Here is a 17819-nt window from a genome sequence, read left to right as displayed (position 1 = left end):
TTCAGGGATGAGAGGCTTCAGTGATGTGGATAGATTGGAGAAGGTGGGGCTGTTCTCCCTGGAGAAGAGAAGATTAAGAGGAGATTTGATAGAGGTGTTCAAAATCAGGAGGAGTCTGGACAGAGTAGATAGGGAGAAACTCCCCATTGGTGGAAGGACTGAGAACCAAAGTACACTGATTTAAGGTGATTGGCAAAAGAAGCAAAAGGTGACATGGAGAAAAGCTTTTGACGCAGCGAGTGGTTCAGATCTGGAACGCACTGCCTGAGAGCGTGCTGGAGGCAGGTTCAATCGGGGCTTTCAAAAGATTGGGGTTTAAATTGCAAAAGGCACAGAGAAATAGCTCAACAGCTTACCTCCCATAGACATAGTGAACTGGCCGCACTGTTGAAGATTCGAGTGTGTGAAGGAGAGGGGTGAAGATCCTCCAGGCCTCGCGTAGTTCATCACTGACAAGACGAGAGAGAGATGGAGTTAATCACACCCCACAGACACAATACTACCTTAAAAATATATCACCAGCGAGAGTCAGCGTGTGTGGGACCCCAGAGAGAGTCAGCGTATGCGAGACCCGCACCCCAGTGAGAGTCAGTGCGCGTGGGACCCGCACCCCAGTGAGAGTCAGTGCGCGTGGGACCCGCACCCCAGTGAGAGTCAGTGCGCGTGGGACCCGCACCCCAGTGAGAGTCAGTGCGCGTGGGACCCGCACCCCAGTGAGAGTCAGTGCGCGTGGGACCCGCACCCCAGTGAGAGTCAGTGCGCGTGGGACCCGCACCCCAGTGAGAGTCAGTGCGCGTGGGACCCGCACCCCAGTGAGAGTCAGTGCGCGTGGGACCCGCACCCCAGTGAGAGTCAGTGCGCGTGGGACCCGCACCCCAGTGAGAGTCAGTGCGCGTGGGACCCATATCCCAGTGAGAGTCAGTGCGCGGAACCCATATCCCAGTGAGAGTCAGTGCGCGTGGGACCCGCACCCCAGTGAGAGTCAGCGTGCGTGGGACCAGTAGCCCAGTGTGAGTCAGTGTGCGCGGGACCCGTACCCCAGTGACAGTCAGTGCGCGCGGGACCCGCACCCCAGTGACAGTCAGTGCGCGCGGGACCCGCACCCCAGTGAGAGTCAGTGCGCGTGGGACCCGCACCCCAGTGAGAGTCAGTGCGCGTGGGACCCGCACCCCAGTGAGAGTCAGTGCGCGTGGGACCCGCACCCCAGTGAGAGTCAGTGCGCGTGGGACCCGCACCCCAGTGAGAGTCAGTGCGAGTGGGACCCGCACCCCAGTGAGAGTCAGTGCGCGTGGGACCCGCACCCCAGTGAGAGTCAGTGCGCGTGGGACCCGCACCCCAGTGAGAGTCAGTGCGCGGAACCCATATCCCAGTGAGAGTCAGTGCGCGCGGGACCCGTACCCCAGTGAGAGTCAGCGTGCGCGGGACCCGTAGCCCAGTGTGAGTCAGTGTGCGCGGGACCCGTACCCCAGCAAGAGTCAGCGTGTGTGGGACCTGTACCCAAGTGAGAGTCAGCTCCTCAGGCGGTGGCTGAGTGGGGAAAGTGGGAAGGAGGAATCTGCAGGATTAAGAACTACATAAACGAATGGTGAAGACTGGATCAAAGTGAATGCAAACCTTCGCACAAAGTGCATTTGACTCCCGCAGAAAACATCAAGGATCAAACGCTCGTAAGCATCAGGTAACTTAACATCCTGGGACCGAGAGAGGGAGAGAGAGAGAGAAGACAATAATGAATCACCGGATGAATCAGGCAATTCAGCTCAGTACACAGCAGTGAAAACATTCCACAAATCAGTGAGTGATGATAGTCCCGAGGGAGTTAAAGCTACACAAATATTGTTTACTGTATCTCTACTGATGTTAATCCAGCTCCCTCACACTGTCACTCAGTCACCCCCCTCCCCCCAGTGCCCTGTGTTACTGACACTATCTCGACTGATGTTAATCCAGCTCCCTCACACTGTCACTCAGTCACCCCCCTCCCCCCAGTGCCCTGTGTTACTGACTGTATCTCTACTGATGTTAGTCCAGCTCCCTCACACTGTCACTCAGTAACCCCTCTCCCCCCAGCGCCCTGTGTTACTGACTGTATCTCTACTGATGTTAGTCCAGCTCCCTCACAGTCACTCAGTAACCCCTCTCCCCCCAGCGCCCTGTGTTACTGACTGTATCTCTACTGATGTTAGTCCAGCTCCCTCACAGTCACTCAGTAACCCCTCTCCCCCCAGTGCCCTGTGTTACTGACTGTATCTCTACTGATGTTAATCCAGCTCCCTCACACTGTCACTCAGTAACCCCCCTCCCCCCAGTGCCCTGTGTTACTGACTGTATCTCTACTGATGTTAATCCAGCTCCCTCACACTGTCACTCAGTAACCCCTCTCCCCCCAGCGCCGTGTTACTGACTGTATCTCTACTGATGTTAATCCAGCTCCCTCACACTGTCACTCAGTAACCCCTCTCCCCCCAGCGCCGTGTTACTGACTGTATCTCTACTGATGTTAATCCAGCTCCCTCACACTGTCTCTCAGTAACCCCCCTCCCCCCAGTGCCCTGTGTTACTGACTCCATGACCCCCAGGGTTGGCTGGTGTTCTCTGACCTTGTAGCGACTACCGTAGGTGAGGTCGAGCTCGGACTCCTCGGGGTTGAAGAACATTCCGGGCTTCTTGGTCATCATTTTGGTGTAGATGGCTTCGTTGGGTTGGACCCGAATCACCAGCTCGTTGCGTTTGCACTGACTCTGGAAAATATCTCCCGGAACATCCCGGAATTGCAGCCTCACCTCCGCCTTGCGTTCATTCAACGCCTTCCCACAGCGCATGACAAACGGGACCCCTACAGCCAACAGAATCTGCGTGTTACAACATTTCCCCAGCGCCTCAGGGCCAGTGACCTTATTCTTGAACAAAGTGTAGCCCACTGTTGTAATGTAGGGAACGTTACAGATAATTTGCGCACTGCAAACTCCCACAAATAGCACGGCGCTCCCTCAGTACTGATCCTCCGACAGTGCGGCGCTCCCTCAGTACTGACCCTCCGACAGTGCGGCGCTCCCTCAGTACTGACCCTCCGACAGTGCGGCGCTCCCTCAGTACTGATGCTCCGACAGTGCGGCGCTCCCTCAGTACTGATGCTCCGACAGTGCGGCGCTCCCTCAGTACTGACCCTCCGACAGTGCGGCGCTCCCTCAGTACTGACCCTCCGACAGTGCGGCGCTCCCTCAGTACTGACCCTCCGACTGTGCGGCGCTCCCTCAGTACTGACCCTCCGACTGTGCGGCGCTCCCTCAGTACTGTCCCTCCGACTGTGCGGCGCTCCCTCAGTACTGTCCCTCCGACAGCGCTGCGCTCCCTCAGTACTGTCCCTCCGACAGTGCGGCGCTCCCTCAGTACTGTCCCTCCGACAGCGCGGCGCTCCCTCAGTACTGTCCCTCCGACAGTGCGGCGCTCCCTCAGTACTGTCCCTCCGACCGTGCGGCGAATTGAATGAGTCAGGCACATGACCCAGATGCTTGCAAGTGAGGTTAATGGGTCCAAGAGCGGAAAGGACGAGTGGACTGGAGCAAAAATAAATTTAAAAGGTGGGTGTGATGTTGGCCTTTATCTCGAGCAAGCTGGGATACCAAGGGGTGGAATTGGTGTTGCAGCTATACGGAGACAGAGAGAGAAAGACAGAGACAGAGAGAACATCTCAGGGAGGATCCATCAGCATCTGAGGGGGTTCAGTGCAGAGTCACCAGAATGATCCTGGGGCTGAAAGGGTGAAGTGACGAGGACAGGTTACACAGCCTGGGCTTGTATTCCTCAAGTGTAGAAGATTAAGGGGTGATCTCATCGAGGGGTTCATGATGATTAAAGGATTCGATCGGGTCGATAAGAGAGAAACTACCTCCTCTAGGCTCGAGAGGGGCTGAATGAGCCTCCTCCTGTTCCCGGGTAACAGGCTCTCTCACACACGACAATAACCTCCCAATCGAATGTGACACTTACCATCCCAGCGTTCATTCTGCACATACAGCACCGCGGCAGCGTAGGTGGGGGTGACAGAGCCCTTGGGGACAGTCGGATCATCCAGGTAACCCTTCTTTGCCTCGCCATGTCCCTTGGATCCCCAACATACTGTCCGAGGACCACATTCTCCACCTGGATCTCTGGAACGCACTTCAACACTTTCACCTGGCAGACAAAGGAACTTAACTCACCAAAAGATAGAGTAAAGCTCCCTCTACACTGTCCCCCATCACACACTCCCAGGACAGGTACAACACGGGGGTTAGATACAGAGTAAAGCTCCCTCTACACTGTCCCCCAAACACTCCCAGGACAGGTACAGCACGGGGGTTAGATACAGAGTAAAGCTCCCTCTACACTGTCCCCATCAAACACTCCAGGACAGGGACAGCACGGGGATTAGATACAGAGTAAAGCTCCCTCTACACTGTCCCCATCAAACACTCCCAGGACAGGGACAGCACGGGGATTAGATACAGAGTAAAGCTCCCTCTACACTGTCCCCCATCAAACACTCCCAGGACAGGTACAGCACTGGGATTGACTGGGCAATTTGGGAAGCACTTCCTGCCTGCAATCAGGGAGAGCAGCTGCAACTGGAGAGGAGACAGCGGAGTGGAGTTACGACAGAGAGGTGACTGTTGAATTTATAATGGAAAGTTTGCAAGACTAAGAAGACCTGCAAGTCATTTTGGAGAGGTGGGTGTTGGAGCACCAGAGAACTGTTTGTAGTTTGGACTGTTTGGGGAGGGAGGAGGCACCGGAAGATCCAGGGGTGGGGCTGCCAAATTCTACAGGGAGCCCTTGTGTTTATCTGCCATCCTGCACAAAAGGGGCTCCCTCCCCACCCCCAACTGTGTGGCTCGGGACGGCTGGAGCTGCCCGGCTGAAGAAAATCCTTATTCAACAACAGAAAAGGGAGAGAACCAGGCGGCACGAGCCGACCCGGGCGAAGAGCCCTCCCCTAACTGGAAGAGTGGACTGGATACTCTGCAGCAAGGTGCTCCCACCCACCAATTGATCTGAACTGTAACATCCTCGCAGCTGTTCTCCCTTCCATCACTCAGCCACCTATCCTGTTCTCTCCTTGTCCTTTTCAGCCCATCCTGCTCTCCTGCCATCCTCCCTTCACCCCCACCCCCATCATATTGCTTGAGTTGAAGAGGAAACTGTTGTGTGCTTTGTTTCTTGGGGGTGGGCGTAGCTCTGCAACACCAAGGCAAGCCCCCCTTCGCCAGTGGCCTCCCTGGAGGCCACTGCGCAAAGGCTCATTCTGTCTAATGTCCCGCCTTTCATCCCTGGTGAGCTCCTCCTTCCCCACCTGCACCATCTGGGGGAGGTAAAGACGGGGCTCACTCCAGTCCCGCTCGGTCTTCGGGAGAACAGCCTCCGGCATGTGTACTCCTTCCGCCGCCAGTTATTCATGCAGCTGGTACAGGAGGGGGCACAGATGGCCATTTCAATGTCGAGTTCCAGGGGACGGCCTACCGCGTCTTCTGGACCTTGGATGGGGTGTGGTGCCATGTCTGTAAGGGGGGCGGGGAGAATGTTCGTAAGAACTGCCCCAATTCCCCGGCTGCCAACTCCACCTCGGCAGCCCAGGGTGGCGCTGCTGCACCTCCTCCCACCCCCCCTACACCTCCACCAGACACCGTTCAGTCGGTTCCGGAGGCTGGGATCTTCACGGCCTCCGGCGGGGTGGGGAGTGCCTGTCCAGGTGGAAGGAAGGCGCGGAGGACAAATAAACGTCAAGAGAAGCGTCCCCTGGACGCATTGACACGACCCGAGTCTGAGCTCAGCCCAAGGCCCGATCTCGGGGAGCCCACTTGCCCCAGGGCTGGGCTCAGGCCCAGGATGAATAAAAAAAAAAAAGAGTGCGGAGGCCTCTGATGGCATGGAGGTCTGTGAGCCTCCGCACCCAACTGGGAAAAAGAGGAGAAGGCACCCCTCCACAGAGGTAACACAGGGCCCTGAGATACGGGGCCCGGCTGTTCAGGGGAGCTGTCTCCAGTTTCGGGTCCCCAGGTTTCCCCTACCACCACCACCAAAGCTACAAAGTCTGGGCAGGAGCTCCCTATTCCTCAGGATGGAGGGGAGGGGGAGGCCACTGTACATGAGGCCCCTCCTGAAGGAGTAAGTAGAGCCCTGCTTGCAGTGGGGGATCCTGGGGACACTGCTCATTCTGCCATTGCCACTGGGTCGGGTGCCCTGAGTGGAGGGGAGGGCGAGGCCCAAAAGGGTTGGCCCTCCCAGCCGGAGTCCTCCACTGACCAGGAGACACCCGACCCGGTTGCAATTGAAAATGTTGTCCCATCTGCTGGGCCTGTGGGTGCTGGTGGAGCGGGAGATAGCCTCCTCCCTCCGCCTCCGGTCTCGGCTCCGGCTGGATTTCCGGAGTCGGGAACTTCCGTCTCCCCTGGACCGCTCATTGGCCTGGGGACGGAGGTGGAGGGGGGGTCCTGAACCGCTGGCGCCCACAGGCTCCAGTTTCACAGTAGAACCCAGAGAGGACTCCTCAGCCATCGATCCTGGGGGCGGGATCGTGATGGAGGCGGGACCAGCTGGAGCGGCCGGGACATCCGCCCTACTGTGTGTGGTGGATGTGTTGGCCGCTGGCGGTGACGACCCGGAGGAGGATGGGGATTCGGTGTGGGGCACGGAGGACGACCTTGATTCCATCTCCAGTGAGGTGGTGGAGTCCCTCGTGCCTCCCACCGAATCTCCTCTCATCCCCACGGCGGAACTCCGGGATTTCCTCGCAGTTTGCAGGAATTGCCGCAATAAGGTTCAGCTGGCCCTCGGCCGTTGGTCGAGTCTGGCGCTGATCATACAGTCCGTCCGTGCCGCCCTCAAGAAAGCGGGCAAGGGTGCGGGCGTGAAACTGGTTGAGAGGCGCCGGTTTAATGCATTCCTCAATGGGTTGCTGGGGGAGTGGAAGGCCAGGTGCACTTCCACTCCCTCCTCACAGTGAGGTGTTGGTGACAGGTTTTAAGTACCTTTGACATGAAGATAACCATAGCCAGCCTCAACATCAACGGCAGCAGGGGGTCTCACCGCAGATTTCACAATCTCAGTCCTCAGGGAAGGGAGATACGTGGTGAGCTTTCTGCAGGAAACCCACACCGTTCCAGGAGACGAAGCCACCTGGCGCCTGGAGTGGCAGGATGGGGTCTACATGAGTCACCTCACCCCTATTTCGAGTGGGGTGGCTATCTTGCTGGCCCCGACTTTTCAGCCGGAGGTCTTGGGGGTCAAGGAGCTAGTGCCGGGCCGCTTGCCGTTAAATACTGAGTAAAGTTCCCTCTGCACTGTCCCCCATCAAACATTCCCAGGACAGGTACAGCACGGGGGTTAGATACAGAGTAAAGCTCCCTCTACGCTGTCCCCATCAAACACTCCCAGGACAGGTACAGCACGGGGGTTAGATACAGAGTAAAGCTCCCTCTACACTGTCCCCATCAAACACTCCCAGGACAGGTACAGCACGGGGGTTAGATACAGAGTAAAGCTCCCTCTACACTGTCCCCATCAAACACTCCCAGGACAGGTACAGCACGGGGGGTTAGATACAGAGCAAAGCTCCCTCTACACTGTCCCCATCAAACACTCCCAGGCCAGGTACAGCACGGGGGTTAGATACAGAGTAAAGCTCCCTCTACACTGTCCCCATCAAACACTCCCAGGACAGGTACAGCACGGGGGTTAGATACAGAGTAAAGCTCCCTCTACACTGTCCCCATCAAACACTCCCAGGACAGGTACAGCACGGGGGTTAGATACAGAGCAAAGCTCCCTCTACACCGTCCCCCATCAAACACTCCCCAGGACTCAACTGCCACCCGAGGCTCGATTTGCCCATTCCCCCTCAACACGGACTGCGTGACATGGCGCTGAGGGAATTGAGGGGCGGGCGGGCGGGCTGACCTTCTCATCACGCACGTCATCCGAGTTCGTGGACGCTGGTTTCTCCATGGCCACCAGACACAACATCTGCATCATGTGATTCTGCATCACGTCGCTAGGCAGGAGAGAGAGAGAGAGAGAGAGAGAAAAAAAAAAGAGGCGAATGAGAGCACGCAGCAGACAAGGGGGCACCACAAGCCTACTCTCACCCACCACCCAACCCCTCCCGGCCAAGGTCTGTACATCCTGCGCAAGCCCAGGCCGCTGGCTATTGGACTGCGGCGTGCATCGCGGACCAGCGTGAGGCCCACTTACTGGTTGCGAGGGACGGGGGCAACAAACTCAGGTTTCCTTCGCGTTGGAGAAATTCCTGATTCCTGGAACCATCCCGCTGGGCTCCCACCTGGCCCCGCCCCCTCCTCTCCAAGTACCAAGGGGATGCCAGAGCGTGCAACAGTCGAGGCACTTAGAGAGAGCCACATGCACTGACATCATCACCGAAGAACACAAGAACTCGGAGCAGGAGTAGGCAATTCAGCCCCTCGAGCCTGCTCCGCCATTCAATACCATCATGGCTGATCTCATCTCGGCCTCAACTCCACTTTCCTACCCGTTCTCCATAACCCTTCAACCCAATACTAATTAAAAATCTGTCTCCTCCTTAAATTTACTCAATGTCCCGGCATCCACCGCACTCTGGGGTAGTGAATTCCACAGACTCATGACCCTTTGAGAGAAGTAATTTCTCCTCATCTCGGTTATAAATTTGCTACCCCTTATCCTAAAACTATGACCTCTCGTTCTAGATTGCCCCACAAGAGGAAACATCCTCTCTACGTCTACTTTGTCAATCCCCTTAATCATCTTATATACCTCAATTAGATCTCCTCTCATTCTTCTAAACTCGAGAGAGTAAAGGCCTAAACTGCTCAATCTCTCTTCACAAAACAAACCCCTCATCTCTGGAATCAATCTAGTGAACCTCCTGTGAACTGCCTCCAATGCAACTACATCCCTCCTCAACTAAGGGGACCAAAACTGCACACAATACTCCAGGTGCGGTCTCACTAATGCCTTGTACAGTTGCAGCAACACTTCCCTACTTTTATACTCTACTCCTTTAGCAATGCTGTAGGGTATTCCCAAGCGCAGAGGCACCTGCAGTAAATATCATACTGTTTAAATGTTATTTGAGTAACCAGTAACGTATGATCTTCGTGAACAATGAAGAGGTTGCAAGGCATCATGGGGCTTAGCCAACTTGACCACATTCCACACACGAGCTGAGTAACATAAATTCAAACAAAGACTCATTAAATGGAAAGCAGATGTCCTTGTGGAATGCTGACAAAGGTACCAGCCTGTAACGAGGTCAAGATAAGATGGTACGCGTACATGAGAACCAAGGATAATGGATAAGAGGGAATGGAAATCATGAGTAATCCCCTATCTGTCTATGGGCCGGTTGTGCAGTCCCTCCAAGCCGAGTAACCACTTCTATTGGCTCTAATAATTAATGTATATGAGTTATAATCGTTGTGATTGGACCGTGTCCAGCCAGGATGGGCTGAGTAACTGTTTGAAAACGTATAAGTATTGATGATTTTTCATTGTTCAGTGGAGGGGCATCTGGACAGCCCAGTGACCTGCTCCCCGCTGGCGTAACTCAATAAACTGTTTGACATTGGAGCAGACCCGAGTGTCGAGTGATTCTTCTAGATTCATTCCCGCTAACAGCAATAAATGCCAAAATTCCATTTGCCTTCCTTATTACTTGCTGTTGGGGTCCCGAGGACCAAACCCTGTGGCGCCCCACTAGTTACATCTTGCCAACCAGAAAAAGACCCATTTATCCCCACTGTTTTCTGTTGGTTAGCCAATCCTCTATCCAAGCTAATAAATTGCCCCTAACCCCATGTGATCTGACCTTTTGTGTGGCACCTTATCAAATGCCTTCTGGAAGTCTAGATATACTACATCTACAGGATCCCCATTATCCTCTTTGCTTGTCACAGCTTCAAAGAACTCTAGTAAATTAGTCAAACACGATTACCCTTCATAAAACCGTGCTGACTCTGATGGATTGCGTTTTGACTTTCTAAATGTCCTGTTATTACTTCCTTAATAATGGATTCTAACAATTTCCCAATGACAGATGTTAAACTAACTGGTCTATAGTTTCCTACTTCCTGCCTCCCTCCCTTTTTGAATAAGGGCATTACATTAGCTTTTTTCCAGTCCACTGGAAACTTTCCCGTATCCAGAGAATTTTGGAATATTATAACCAGTGGATCCACTATCTCCGCTGCCACTTCCTTTAAGACCCTAGGATGTCGGCCATCAGGCCCTGGGGACTTGTCTGCCTTCAACCCCAATAGTTTGCTCAGTACTTCTTCCCTAGTGATGATTGTTCTAAGTTCCTCTCTTTCTATAACCTCTGCATTTTCTGTTACTATTGGGATGGTACTAGTGTCCTCCACTGTGAAAACTGAGGCAAAATACTGATTTAGTGTCTCCACCATTTCTGTGTTCCCCTCTATTAACTCCCCAGTCTCATCCTCCAAATGACCACTTTAGCTACTCTCTTACCTTTTATATACTAATAGAAGCTTTTGCTATCCGTTTTTATATTTTGCGCTAGTTTTCTTTCATAATTTACCTTTGCTCTTTTTATTACTTTTTTAGTAACCTTTTGTTGATTTTTAAAAGTTTCCCAAATTCCAGCCTGCCACTGGCCTTTGCAATACGGTATGCCTTAGTTTTTGTCTTTATGTTATCCTTAACCTCCTTGCTTAGCCGTGGATCTTTTATCCCCCTCTTAGAATCTTTCTTCCTCCCTGGAATATATTTTAGTTGGGATAAATTGAATATCTCCTTAAACATCTGCCACTGCTCGTCAACTGTCCTACCTTGTAGTCTTCCTGCCCAGTCCACTAGGGCCAAATCTGTCCTCATGCCTGCATAATTTCCTTTGTTTAACTCCAGAACACACGTGTGGGACTCCAGCTTCTCTCCCTCAAACTGAATTTGAAATTCTAGCATGCTATGATCACTCTTCCCTAGAGGATCCTGAACAATGAGATCATTTATTAATCCCACCTCATTACACAACACCAAATCTAGAATAAGCTGCTCCCTGTTTGGTTCCACAACATATTGCTCCAAAAAAAAAAAACAATCTCTAATACATTCAATGAACTCTCTCTCAAGGCTACCTTTTCCAATTTGACTAATCCAGTCTATATGCATATTAAAATCACCCATGATTATTGCCGTACCTTTCTTACAAGCCCTCAGTATTTCCTGGTTTATACTGTGCCCCATTGTGGAACTACTGTTTGGGGACCTACAGATTACTCCCACCAGGACTTCGTTCCCTTGCTATTTCTTAATTCTATCCAGACTGATTCTACACCATGATCTTCAGAACCTATATCATCTCACTACAGCACTGATCTCTTCCTTTACTAACAAAGCTACACCACATCCTATTCCTTCCTGTCTATCCTTCGGAAATACTGAGTACCCTTGGATATTCAATTCCCAAACCTGGTTTCCCTGCAACCACGTCTCAGTAATCGCCACGAAATCATACCCATACGTCTCTATTTGCGCTGTTAACTCATTTATTTTATTCCGAATGCTTCGTGCATTCAGATACAAAGCCTTTAAGTTCGTTCTATTATCAAATTTCCCTACTCTTGTACGATTCCTTGGTGCAATATGACATTCACACGTTCTGTCCCTTCCTTTTATTTTCTGGTAACCTCATCACTAACCTGCACTCCTACCTTCTCCATTAAGTTTGACTTCCTAATTTTCCATGCAACTGAACCCTCCCCCCCTCACTATTTAGTTTAAAGCCCTATCTACAGCCCTAGTTATGCGATTCGCCAGGACTCTGTTCCCAGCATGATTCAGGTGGAGCCCGTCCCATCGCAACAGCTCCCTCTTTCCCCAGTCCTGGTGTCAATGTCCCACGAATTTGAACCCATTTCTCCCACACCGATCTTTGAGCCACGCATTTAGCTCTTTAATCTTATTGACCCTTTGCCAATTTACTCGTGGCTCAGGTAGTAATCCGGGGAGGTTTTAGGGAGTGCCTTGAAGGTGGGGAGATGGGAGTGTCGGAGGAGACTCGGGTGGGGCACAGCCCAGGGCAGGAGAGATGGGGGAGGGCCAACACCCTTACCGGATGATGCCGAACTCGTCAAAGTATCCACCTCGTCCCTCCGTCCCGAACGGTTCCTTGAAAGTCAAGATGACAGAGGCGATGTTATCACGATTCCACACTGGTCCGAAGATCCGGTTTGCGAACCTGGCGGGGGGGTTGCAAATTAACAAGGGGCGGGACGAGGGGGGGGGGGGGAAGGTGGTTACTGTCACATCGCTGCACGGAACAACAGCTTCACAGCCCCGCTACCCAACGGTACCCTTCCCCGGGACGGTTCGGTTTAGATTCACCCTGCGCGGCTCCCCACTCCTGGGCCCCGAGCGTTCAGGGCCCAGGCAGGAACTGACCCCAAATCGCCCACCGCACCGCAACACTACCCTCCCCCAACCCACCCCCAGCCCTGAAGGCTGGGGTCTGATTTATAAATGCCCCGAGGCGCAGGGCCGACCATCAAGCCCCAGCCCGGGAGTGTTGGCGGGCTGACCGACTGCGGTGTGCGTCGCCGGAGGGCCTGAAACGTCATCTGCGTTTCTCTCTCCCCTGAACAATTCCAGTAATTCCGTGTTTTTAAACCTTAACAACAGGCTGGGGATAGGCGCTATGGGAATGCAGGTAACTTACCGGAGTACCATGAGGTTCTGCACCATCTCCTTGCCCAGATAGTGGTCGATGCGGTAGATCTGATCCTCGGTGAACAGCGACGAGAGGTGGTTAGACAGCTTGTTGGAACTTTCTAGATCTTTGCCGAAGGGTTTCTCCACAATTACCCGGTTCCAGCCACTGAAATTAGTTGTTGGGGGGAAATTGGGGGGGGAAAAAACGTTTAGAAACAGCTCGATCCTGTGCGGAAGTGCCCACCCCCCGCTCCACCGCTCTTCCCCGGTCGCACCCATCAAACCCCGTTCGCTCGCGGCTCCCGTTCCCCACTCGGGGAAACCTCTCGTCGGCTACTCGACTGGGGGAGGCATCGCAGCCGAACCGGATCCCTGACTTCTCGCGCGCAGGGGCGGCCGGCTGGCAACCAGGAAACCCTCTCCTTTCCCCACGACACATTTCCCCCCCCACCGCCCCCACAAATCCCAGCACTCCCGAGAAAGGCACAGCAAGATCCCACCGTCAGCAGTCTGGCGATTAAAATGGAACGAAGCACGTCCCGCCTCTGGAGACCCCGCCAAAGGCTTTCGGAAGCCAAAGTTTGGCACTGCACACCACCCCCACCCTCCACTCTGTCTCACGATAGTGCCCCAGGACCCTCACCCTGCGCTAACATGCGGGGCTGAGGCTGTGCCAACGCATCACAGGCGGATACTGTCCCCAGCCCAGCAGAGCGCGCTCTCGGCCTCCGTGTCTTACCCCACCCACCCCACCCCCACACCCCCTCAACACACACTCACATTTTGCCCATGCACCCCTGTTTGATGTTGCGAGTCACATCCTCGTACACGCTGGGGGGCAGTGCCAGGTAAAAGAGGCGATTGGCAGCTTGCCCGTTGTGCAGGCTGCTGATGTGCCCATCCAGGCGCTGGAAGCTACCCAGCTTGTTGTACATGCCCTGCACGTAGGAGTTGCAGGCGAAGAAGGCATCGAGTTTCGCCTCCTCCTCCTCCGTCGCCTGCAACGAGAGAGAGAGAGAGAGAGAGACAGACAGACAGGGTTAACAAGCGCCAGCCACAACTAGCCTCAGGACCCCTCGGCGGGAGGCGGCAGCTGCGGGACAGGGGAAAGAAGAATTTTTAAAAACTGCCCAGGGATTCCCCGGCCCTGAATGCAGCCCAGTGGTGGGGGCAGAGCAAAGGGGACAAGTCCCAGGACCGCACGCACAGACGCAGGGAGTTTACCTTTAAGAAAGGCTGAATCTGTTTGCGCATGACATCCATGGTAAGCTGAGAGCGGGCAAACCCCACAATGTGGGTTTCTTCCGGAAGCAGTCCATCACGATACAGCCACCTGCGGAGGGGAGGGACAGAGAGAGAGAGAAATAGGAGTGTTCACAAAACAAACTTCCTCTTTGGGTTAAAAACCTCCATCAGTCCGAGTGGCGATTTTGACTGCCTGACACTGCCTCTCTACACTGTCCCCATCAAACACTCCCTAGGACAGGTACAGCACGGGGGTTAGATACAGAGTAAAGCTCCCTCTACACTGTCCCCATCAAACACTCCCTAGGACAGGTACAGCACGGGGGTTAGATACAGAGTAAAGCTCCCTCTACACTGTCCCCATCAAACACTCCCTAGGACAGGTACAACATGGGGTTAGATACAGAGTAAAGCTCCCTCTACACTGTCCCCATCAAACACTCCCCAGGACAGGTACAGCACGGGGGTTAGATACAGAGTAAAGCTCCCTCTACACTGTCCCCATCAAACACTCCCTAGGACAGGTACAGCACGGGGGTTAGATACAGAGTAAAGCTCCCTCTACACTGTCCCCATCAAACACTCCCTAGGACAGGTACAACATGGGGTTAGATACAGAGTAAAGCTCCCTCCACACTGTCCCCCATCAAACACTCCCCAGGACAGGTACAACATGGGGTTAGATACAGAGTAAAGCTCCCTCCACACTGTCCCCCATCAAACACTCCCCAGGACAGGTACAACATGGGGTTAGATACAGAGTAAAGCTCCCTCTACACTGTCCCCATCAAACACTCCCCAGGACAGGTACAACACGGGGGTTAAGCCAGCCGGACATGCCCTGGCGGTCCGTGCTGCCCTCTGGCAGCGAGGGGAAACCCCGATGGAGGTCTCTCTACGCAGGAGTCCTCCGCCTTTACATCGGGGACCTGGGGTGGAGGATGCTGCACAGGGCAGTCCCGTGCAATAGACTTTTACGCAGGTTCACAGACTCCCAGGCCGCCTGTAATTTCTGCAGCCTGGACAAGTCAGTGTTCTATGTTTCTATGAAGGGTGTGAGGCCGCAGCCCCTGTTTGAGTATTTAAAGGGGCTGCTCCTCAAGTTTTGGAAGATACCTGGCAGTTTTGGACTAACTTTAATCAGGTGGAGCAAACATCCCTCGAAGCCTTTCTCTCCCTTCCTCCACTCAGTCACCTATGCTCCCCACTTCCTTTACCTTCCTACCCCTATCCTCCTCGACTCCCACTCCATTTTGTTTAAAGTGTTTTTTGTTTAAACCTGGTCAATTTGCTTTGTTGGGGTGGACGTGGCTCTGCGACCCCATGGCAAGCCCTCCATCGCCGGTGGCGCGGCCCTCCCGTACATATGCTGCTGCGGCTGCTGCACCTGTTGCCCCAATATCAAAGCATGGGGTCAAGAGCTACGTCCACCCAAAACTGACGACAGAGGCATGCGTGAAAGCAACGGCCGAGGTTGTTGGTCCTTCGGTCATTGTTGCTGCCTCTAAAATGTATCGGTGTTTTTCCTGAAGACCGAGCGGGCGGTGTCCCTGGCCCTGAGCAAGGAGCTCACCGTGGGCAGGATCTTTCTGCCAGTGGACCCCCTGGAGGCCACTGCGCAAAGGGTCATTCTGTCAAGTGTCACGCCCTTCATTCCTGGTGAGCTCCTCCTTCCCCACCTGCACCGTCTGGGGGAGGTAAAGACAGGCCTCACCCCAGTCCCGCTCGGTCTTCGGGAGAACATGCGTACTCCGACACGTGTACTCCTTCCGCCGCCAGCTATTCATGCAGAGAAAACATTTTCATGTATATCAGCTTTGGAGTCTGGAATACCTCACCTTGGTGGAGTTCATTGCTCACGGTCATGGGAAATAACATCAGCACTGAATGGATCTGTCCGGACCAGGCAGGTAATAGAGGAGAGAGATTAAAAAGTGCTGACCATCCAGCACAATGGCTTCAGATGCGCTTATGATATTTCAATAAGGGTCATCTCACAGGACGGAGGTGGAGGGGAGGTCCTGAACCGCTGGCGCCCACAGGCTCCAGTTCCATAGTAGAACCGAGAGAGGACTCCGCCACCATTGATCCAGGAAGTGGGATCGTGACGGAGGCGGGACCAGCTGGCGCGGCCAGGACATCCGCCCCACAGTGTGTGGTGTGTGTCGGCCGAAGGCAGTGACGACCCGGAGGAGGCTGTGGACTCAGTGTGGGGCAAGGAGGACGATCTTGAATCCATCGACAGTTAGGCAGTGGACTCCCTCGTGCCTCCCACCGAGTCTCCCCTCATCACCACCGAGCAACTCCGGGATTTCCTCACGGCATGCAGGGGGTTGCCGCAATAAGGTTCAGCTGGCCCTCGGCTGTTGGTCGAGTCTGGCGCTGATCATCCAGTCCATCCGTGCCGCCCTTAAGAAAGCGGGCAAGCGCGTGAAACTGGTTGAGAGGCGCCGTTTTAATGTGTTCCTCAATGGGTTGCTGGGGGAGTGGAGGGCCAGGTGCACTTCCACTCCCTCCTCACAGTGAGCTGTTGGTGACGGGTTTTAAGTACCTTTGACATGAAGATAACCATAGCCAGCCTCAACATCAACGGCAGCAGAGGGGCTCACCGCAGATTTCACAATCTCTCAGTCCTCAGGGAAGGGAGATACGCGGTGAGCTTTCTGCAGGACACCCACACCGTTCCGGGAGACGAAGCCACCTGGCTCCTGGAGTGGCAGGGTGGGGTCTACATGAGTCACCTCACCCCTATTTCTGGTGGGGTGGCTATCTGGTTGGCCCCGACTTTTCAGCCGGAGATCTTGGGGGTCAAGGAGCTAGTGCCAGGCCGCTTGCTCCACCTCGCCGTTTGCCTGGGTAGCGTGCCGCTCCACTTTGTGAACGTGTACGCGCCCAGGCCCGGCGCTTTGCAAGCGCGCCTCTTTGAAGAAGTGTCCGCTCTCTTCAGCTCCATCGATAGCAGCAAGTGCATCATCCTCGGGGGGGGGGGGGGGGGGGGGGAAAAAAGAGATATCACTCCAGTCCCCAGCGCGGCCAAGCGTCGGTGGAGAAGTTGAGGGGACTGATCAGCTCCCTCAACTTGGTGGATGTCTGGCGGAATCTCCAGCCCGCCTCCAGTGCCTTCACGTGGAGGTCTGGAGGAGGATCCCAAATCGACCGCCTCTACTTTTCGCAGGCATACGTCTCCCACGTCTCAGCGGCCTCCATGCGGCTGGTGCCGTGCTTGGACCACCACCTGGTGTGGGCGGAGTTCATTCCGCTCCACATGTGGGCGGGGTCCGCGTACTGGCACTTTAACAACCGGCTGCTGGAGGACGTGCGATTTCGGGACTCGTTCTGTCGGTTCTGGGCTGACTGGAGAAGGAAGCAGGGGGGCTTCCCCTCCTTGAGGCTATGGTGGGATGTGGGCAAGACTCACATCCGTGTCTTCTGTCAGGAGTATGCGAAGGGGTCGACCAAGAGGCGGGGAAGCCGAGATCGGGCACCTAGAGAGGGAGGTGCTCGACTTGGAGTCCCACCTCGGTCATGCCGTCGCGGACCTGGCCCTGTGGCAGGCGTACAAAGAGAAGAAGAGCACGCTGAGGGACCTGCAGCTCATCGGGTCCCGAGGCGCGTACGTGAGGTCGCGGATCAGATGCTGGAAGATTTGGACTGTGCCTCACCCTTCTTCTACTCACTGGAAAAATGGCAGGGGGTCCGTAAGCAGCTCGTCAAGCTGCTGGCCGACGACAGATCCTCCTGGTCTGTACTTACTACAGTGCGTTGTTCTCTCCGGATCCATCCAGCGAGGATGCGTGCAGAGTTTTGTGGGAGGACCTGCCACAGGTCAGCCCGGAGGGCGCCGAAGGATTGGAGGCTCTGCTCACGTTGGC

General features: G+C 54.6%; 1 protein-coding gene across 1 annotated transcript; it reads right to left on the bottom strand.

The window, feature by feature from the left end:
* Positions 1–337: 337 nt before the first annotated feature.
* On the bottom strand, positions 338–14054 carry g6pd (glucose-6-phosphate dehydrogenase). Its single transcript, XM_068027210.1, is given in 10 exon segments — positions 338–449; positions 1615–1691; positions 2601–2836; positions 3991–4104; positions 4107–4176; positions 7936–8029; positions 12107–12232; positions 12710–12868; positions 13483–13700; positions 13927–14054. Coding segments are annotated over 10 exon segments (1230 nt in total). The 5' UTR covers positions 13966–14054; the 3' UTR covers positions 338–352.
* Positions 14055–17819: the final 3765 nt, after the last annotated feature.

The sequence above is a fragment of the Heterodontus francisci genome, unplaced genomic scaffold (assembly GCF_036365525.1).
Source record: "Heterodontus francisci isolate sHetFra1 unplaced genomic scaffold, sHetFra1.hap1 HAP1_SCAFFOLD_2412, whole genome shotgun sequence".
Taxonomy (NCBI): Eukaryota; Metazoa; Chordata; class Chondrichthyes; order Heterodontiformes; family Heterodontidae; genus Heterodontus; species Heterodontus francisci.
The sequence above is the reverse complement of the archived record's forward strand: the minus strand, read 5'-3'. Positions and strand labels throughout refer to the sequence as shown.